Source organism: Ammodytes marinus (assembly GCF_949987685.1).
Source record: "Ammodytes marinus genome assembly, chromosome: 14".
NCBI classification, from domain to species: Eukaryota; Metazoa; Chordata; class Actinopteri; order Uranoscopiformes; family Ammodytidae; genus Ammodytes; species Ammodytes marinus.
In genome coordinates, this window is record NC_137218.1 from 2,640,373 (window position 1) to 2,647,872 (window position 7,500).

Sequence of the window (7,500 nt, forward strand, 5' to 3'; positions counted from 1 at the left end):
GGGCATAGACATTAGTAGGGTTGTTTTAATGGTTGTTTGTAGCCCCTAAAGGCTTGGGACCACCATATATATCATATACAGCTCCGGAAAAAAACTGAAGGGACCAGTCTGGATTTTTCTTCAATCTTCATCTCTACATTACTTAAAGGTGCACTGTGTGTAATATGACATCATCAAGAAAGTTCTACAAAGTTCTAGAATGCAGCGCTCCCTGGGTAACCCCAACCCTTTTGAATAATAACAGAAGCTACAGTGGCCTTCAAGGACAAGGACAATTCTACATTTTAAACAATGCACCTGATGACATTCCAACTATGACACTTTCAAGATGGCGGCACTAGGCCTTGGTCCAAAATATGCAGAAATATGGACATATATGAGACCCTTTCTAAGGGAAAAATAAATAATTAAAAAAAAAATTCAGCTATTATGCACTAAATTAAATGTACTTATGGATATTATAATTACTTTCTACAAAATCTGCTAGGAAATAAAACCCAAAATTCTACACACTGCAGGTTTAATGGAACTGCTCTAAATGACAATATTGTTGGGGGGGAATTTGGTAGAAATGTTGTCAGTAGTTTGTAGAATAAAACCAACAAGTACTCCCTCAGACTGCCCTTAGAGGGATACTCCACCACCACATACAGAGGGCCTGGAGATAGGGGGGTAAATAGACATTATTAGGGTTGTTTTAATGGTTGTTTGTAACCCCTAAAGGCTTGGGACCACCTGCGTTCCAAATCACATACTCTTTCTTTTTACTACACTACATACTAAAGTACAGAAGAGTTTTAGGGCCACAGACAGGAGAGAGAGAAAAAATTCAGATAAGGAAGATTTTTTTTCATTATGTCGAGAAATGTCAAGAATAAAGACGAATACTGCAAAATGCTATTGGAGTTAGTGGGGCATTTATGTATTTTCAGAATACTACAATTGACGTGCATGTATTGGGACATCCTAAATCTTTTTCTGGCGTACTAAATAGTAGGGAAGTATGGGGATTGGAACGCAGGGTAGATGTTAGGAAGGGGGAATGTGTTTGTGTCACCACCAATGTTAAGATCAAACCTACACCGGAAAAAAATCTTCTAAGTTATTCTACGATTATTTCACGTAATTTGCTGTCTTTTAAAGGTGCAGTGTGTAATGTGACATCATCAAGAAAGTTCTAGAAAGTTCTAGAATGCAACGCTCCCTGGGTAACCCCAACCCTTTAGAATAATAACAGAAGCTACAGTGGCCTTCAAGGACAAGAACAATTCTAAATTTTAAACAATGCACCTGATGACATTCCAACTATGACACTTTCAAGATGGCGGCACTAGGCCTTGGTCCAAAATATGCAGAAATATGGACATATATGAGACCCTTTCTAAGGGAAAAAATAATAATTCAAAAAGAATTTTCAGCTATTATGCACTAAATTAAATGTAGTTATGGATATTATAATTACTTTCTACAAAATCTGCTAGGAAATAAAACCCAAAATTCTACACACTGCAGGTTTAAAGTATACATATTACTTTTTCATTTTCTTTTAACCTTTATTTATACTCGAGAGATGTACACAAAGGGCCTAGAGATAAGGGAGGGGGTTGGGGGGGGGCAGATAGACATTATAAGGGTTGTTTTGATGGTTGTCTTAACCCCTGAAGGCTTGGGGACCACCATAGATGAAACACTTACTAAATTAGGTTTGGGTTGTTAGTTGCTATTTACAATAAAACGAGAGTGGGTTTAGACTAGAATATGTTTGTAAACTAAAACTGTGGGCCCTGCTGCTGTAAACAACAACAACAACAGTGAAACAGTAACTTTTCAGGAAGCTTTCTAACTTCAAACAGTGTTCTAGGGATCACATTTTCCCTGTGAGGAAAGTTTGTTTATTCAGTTATGAGAATACACCTTAGAAAATGTTTCACTTCTCTGACACACACCCAAAGTTACACACTGCACCTTTAATATGTATACAAACTTAAACTTGTGAGTCCTACAAAGCCACCTACCGTCTTGTGTGCAGACTCCCAGTAAGTTGATGATGTTCTTGTGTTTGTCCATCACCTTCATAAGCTCCATCTCTGAGATCAGGTCGGCCAGGTCTTTATCTGTCGCGTCATCTGAGGAAATATACACGTTTGGTTTAGAACAACATTACTACCCGCAAACAGTATACACGTTAAAGGTGGAGTCAGTGATTCTGGAGAACGCTTGTTGTCCAAATCACTTTTCATGTTTTATTTTAGAATACTTCATTTTTTAGAACACAAAAACTGTAAAAGTGAACACACAAACAAAATACACAACTAACATAGCGTATTCTACTCTACAGGTTTCTAAGGACATTGTTTAAACTAAAGGTAAATGTTAAGCAGAAAATAAAAAGTCAAAAAGGTGTCAAGAAGGTCACAGAACATATACACACACACACAGACACACACACACACACACACACACACACACACACACACACACACACACACACACACACACACAGACACACACACACACACAAACACATACACACACGGAACACCTACCTTTTAGCATCTTAACCGCAACAGTTGTGGCTTGATCTGGCGAGTCCTTGTTGATGCCGTAAGCGTCTGCTCGAACAACTTGACCGAAGCAGCCTTCTCCGAGAGGTTTGCCCAACAGTAAACTAGACAGAGAAAAAAGAGAATTTTACATTAAAGACCTACTTCACCGGTGGAAATATGAAGGTGTATTGAACTCTGAGATCCTATGTAGTATAAACGTGCAAACATTTTAGAAATCGGTTCATCCTAGCCTGAGAAAAGACAGAAAGAGTGTTTTACGGTCTCGCTGTCTAACCCTACATTTTTTCCTATGTGTGACATCACACATGGTAAAAATGTAGGGTTAGGATTAACAGGACAGCTGGGCCAAGGGAAGGCTGAGGGAAGACTGAGGGAAGAAAAACCTCATTCATTATATTATAATAGAGATTTTATAATGATAGAACGCCGGTTATGTATGGGTGAAGTATTCCTTTAAATATGTGAAGTTGTGACCAAATTAAAACGGTAGGAATCCATAATTTGGGGTTCATTTTGGTTTGGTAAAACACAGGTTGTGTTGAGCCAGGAATGGGATGCGGCCGAGTTTTATTTTATGGCTCGAAAGCTGCAACGTTTAAATGAGCAGATGCATTCCAGACAATGAACTGAACTTACTGGAGAAAAACTGTCTTTGTGAGGGAAGTTTTAAGAATACTGAACATTTTTAAATTCTTCATTGCTTCTGTATACTTCAGTGTAAACGGCCCGACAACCCTCGCATACACAATGGATGTTTAAGTAGACAGTATGTAGTATATACATGTTGTAGTATGTAGGAGAGAGGACGTTAGTAGGGCTTTTACAGTACAGCCAAAGTATGGTCTAGTGCAGGGATCTTCAATAAAAATGTATAGAGGTCCTGCAGTTGAAATTAAACTAAACCTCATAATGTTTGAATGGCATCCAATGGCCTTCAAATAAAATCAACTCTGCACTTTTCCTTATCACTTCAAAAAAAGCTTTGATTAGTCCTAGTTCTAGTTGCAGTAGATTTAGTAGTGCTTTTGAGTGAATCTACATAACAGATATCTATCTATCTATCTATCTATCTATCTATCTATCTATCTATCTATCTATCTATCTATCTATCTATCTATCTATCTATCTATCTATCTATCTATCTATCTATCTATCTATCTATCTATCTATCTATCTATCTATCTATCAACTTACTTGTCCCTGGTGAACTCCCAGTCGGGGTCGTAGGGCAGCTCATATTCCATGACCCCGGCGAGCATCGGAGAGCAGGAGGACGAGAGGCGGGCGACGCGCATCAGAGACGCACTGGACTTACCAGAGGAGTTAGACTCCACTGAGTACTGAGGGGAGAGAGGGGGAGAGGGGGAGAGAGGGAGAGGGGGAGAGAGGGAGAGAGGGAGAGAGGGGAGAGAGGGAGAGAGGGAGAGAGGGAGAGATGGAGAGAGGGAGAGAGGGGAGAGAGGGAGAGAGGGAGAGAGGGAGAGAGGGGAGATAGGGAGAGATTTAGCTGTGTGTGTGTGTGTTTCTTTCGTTTATCTACCCCAACAAAAAGCTAAATATATTTATACTAAACTAAACAAAGGCCGTTCTGAAAAAGTTTTGCCATCAGATTTGATCCAATAATCAAGTTCTCAGATCGCATAGTGCAAAAGAGATAACCAGACCACATTATCTCCAAGAAATTTCGCCATCCGTTAAATTCGCCATCCTTTTCGGACATTGGTTAAATATTTTGTCACTCACAAAGAACGTGATGATTTTTATCTAACAATTTTTTTTTCACATGTTTGAAATACAATAAACTAAAATAAACTTAATGTTGTTGATCAAGTTCCCAGGATGTGTGTGTGTGTGTGTGCATGTGTGTGTGTCTGCCTGCCAGTCTGCGTGTGTGTGTGCCAGTCTGCGTGCGTGCCTCCATATGTGTGTGTGTATGTCTGCGTGCGTGCCTCCATGTGTGTGTGTGTGTATGTCTGCGTGCGTGCCTCCATGTGTGTGTGTGTATGTCTGCGTGCGTGCCTCCATGTGTGTATGTGTGTGTGTGTGTGTGTATGCCTGCAAGCGTGTGTGTGTGTATGTCTATGTTAGCATGCGGCGTGTGTGTGTGTATATTTTAATGTGTGTGTGTATATATTTTAGTGTGTGTGTGTATTATCCCCCCTACCTGTCTGCGTAGCGGGAACTTGGAGAGCTTCTGAACGGGTAGAGCATCGAAGGGTTCTCGTCGGGGGTGAACCTGCATCCTGCACAGCACCACGATCACCACAGCCATCACCAGAGCCAGGAAACCACACGCATAGATTATTATATCTGTGTATCTGGTCTCCAGGGTCTCCATTGCATCTGCTGCTTCCTCTTCTATGGAAAGAAAGAAAGAAAGAAAGAAAGAAAGAAAGAAAGAAAGAAAGAAAGAAAGAAAGAAAGAAAGAAAGAAAGAAAGAAAGAAAGAAAGAAAGAAAGAAAGAAAGAAAGAGAGTGAGAATGTTAAGAAAAAAAATAAGAAAGTTGTTTTTCGCTCAAAAAGTGACATACAAAAAATTTTAGTGTATTTTTTATGGGCGATATTGTTTTGTCTCTTTCAAAATAAGGGCGTGTGTGAGTGTGTGTGTGTGTGTGTGTGTGTGTGTGTGTGTGTGTGTGTGTGTGTGTGTGTGTGTGTGTGTGTGTGTGTGTGTGTGTGTGTGTGTGTGTGTAGGTGTGTGTGTAAGACATAAATGGAAATTGTAGCGTAGTTTTGGGGGACGATATCAACTTTTCTCCATACTCTATGCAGACCAGATTGACAATTTTCACAAAAAAAATTAATTAAAATAATTTTACTCTTAAGGAAGGACAACTAAAAACTAAATATTCTGACATTAAAACATTGTAAAAAAAAACTCTCTATGCAGACGATGCAATCTTTTATTTATAAGATTTTTCAAGTTAAAATACGTATAAAAAAATGTATATAATAATAATTGATAGGATTTTTTAAAGTACTTTTCTAGACACTCAAATAGGCTTAACATATATATATACGATTCTTTAAAGCTATTCTTACCTTTGTAGAGTTTTTACACTTATTTTAAATGACTTTAAAATGGTATAAATAAGGTTTTTACACTCTAAAATGCATGGTAGACCCACCAGGAATAAAAAGAAACAATTATTTCAGTCTCATAATATTAGGTGAAAACTACAACCAATCAAATCGTTCGGACCGAACGATTTAATTGGCCGACAGACCTGTCTGTTTGCCGTCTGCTTGTGTACCGCGCATTCGTGCACGCGCGTCCTCAACAAAAGGGTTTGTTTTGATTCCACGGCAGACAGTAGCCTAGCGAGTAGCGACCATTGTAGAAAAGGTTACAGTGTTGTTATTTCTTGTTATTTTTTACAGTGTGTTAAGCTGTGTTTTGTTTAGTGTTGGGCCGTGACGTCAGTCGGCCAGAGAGCCAGTTCAGTAAGTTTCCTTTCGCTTCTCCCTCGGTGAGATGTGTGTGAGCAAGTTGCCACAGTAAGCCATCATTCGTGTTTATCTGAGTGTAAATGTGAATCACCCGTGTGTGAGTATGTACATGTAGTCCCGATCGCTGTTATAAGTTATAGTTTGTGCATGTTATTAGCGGCTGCGATTCGCGAGTCGCAACAGCTGTTCAAACGTCTCCTCACGAGCGGAGTTTAAGCCTTTGTTCTTTTTCCGCGATCTATATGCGGCTGTGCCTGTGAAAGAAGGAAAATAAAGAGCGGATAAAACCCTACTCCTCCTCTCCTAGTCTCATTATAAGCATAAGTGGTGTTCTGGCCGACATATCTGAAGTGAAACCAGTGATACAAGCAGATCAGCGCGGTACCGGTAGCCTACTACAGCCACCAGTTTCTTCAGCCACAATATAACTCACTTTGTGCACGGAGACAGTATTAAGCAAGTAAGTCTGCTTGTGTAGCCTAAATTAAGTTTCTTCAAAAACAAAACAAAAAAAACAGGGATAGGAATGAGGGGGTGGGGCTGCATTGGAGGAAGGCGGGATATTATGATTGTGCTGAAATGCTCAAACTCACATCCATCCGAACTGCTTTAATAGCACTGATTAATTTAGCTTTCATAACCAATTGACAAAGGGGTGCAAATTAGTCTTCACTAGAACCCTGTATGCATGACATCTATTTTATATTTCAAATGAAAAAATTTACAATGTTTTTGCCGCTGCTCAATAAACTTCTAAAACTGCCCCAAGTGGGATTAATACAGATGTTTGAATAATAAAGTTATTTGAATCTGAATTGAATAGTTGGTTCTTTACCTGAGATGACAGTGAGCCATAAAACACTCTTTCTGCCTTTTCTCAGTCTAGTATGAACCGATTTCTAAAGTTTTTGCACATTTACACTACATAGGAATCTCAGAGTTTAATACACCTTCATTCCCACCTCCCCACCTTTGCAGTAGGTCTTTAATTTGTTACCTGAGATGACAGTGAGCCAGGCGGATTGATGGGCGAACCCGATGGAGTTTCCAGCCAGACAGGTGTACTCTCCTGAATCCTCCATGGTGACTTTGGACAGGTAGAGCACCTCCACCTCGGACATGTTCAGACTACCCGTCTACACAACAGAAAGAGTTATGATTGGAATAGTTAGTTTGGGCCCTTCAGCAGACCCGGGTTAGAATCCAGCCCGGGTCGTTCTCTGCATGTCATTCCCCTCTCTGACACATTTAATCTCTGTCTCTACACACTGTCTAATAAAGAAAAAAATGCCAAAAAAATATGTTAAAAAAAATTATAATAATAATCTACTAAATGTCCACTAGAGGCTTTACTAGTTGTTTATGGAGCTACGAAGAACTTTTAAATATTTCTGAAACAGTCTAATTTTTCCTCTGATGATCATAAATGACATGTAGCAGCAAACGAGACCACCAGTAGGCTATTATAGCTGCACACACACA

At 39.5% G+C, this 7,500-nt stretch overlaps 1 protein-coding gene across 1 annotated transcript in view; it reads right to left on the bottom strand.

Moving 5' to 3' along the window:
• Nucleotides 1-7,500, bottom strand: part of fgfr4 (fibroblast growth factor receptor 4) — a gene marked incomplete at its 3' end in the record, with an annotated part of 28,074 nt that overhangs the window by 709 nt on the left and 19,865 nt on the right. Inside the window, exons 11-16 of the mRNA XM_080040867.1 lie at nucleotides 7,016-7,154; nucleotides 4,732-4,925; nucleotides 3,762-3,907; nucleotides 2,547-2,668; nucleotides 2,016-2,126; nucleotides 600-658 (exon numbers count right to left, since the gene is read on the bottom strand). Coding sequence (XP_079896993.1) covers nucleotides 600-658; nucleotides 2,016-2,126; nucleotides 2,547-2,668; nucleotides 3,762-3,907; nucleotides 4,732-4,925; nucleotides 7,016-7,154 — 771 coding nt within the window. The remainder of the gene's footprint in view (nucleotides 1-599; nucleotides 659-2,015; nucleotides 2,127-2,546; nucleotides 2,669-3,761; nucleotides 3,908-4,731; nucleotides 4,926-7,015; nucleotides 7,155-7,500) is intronic.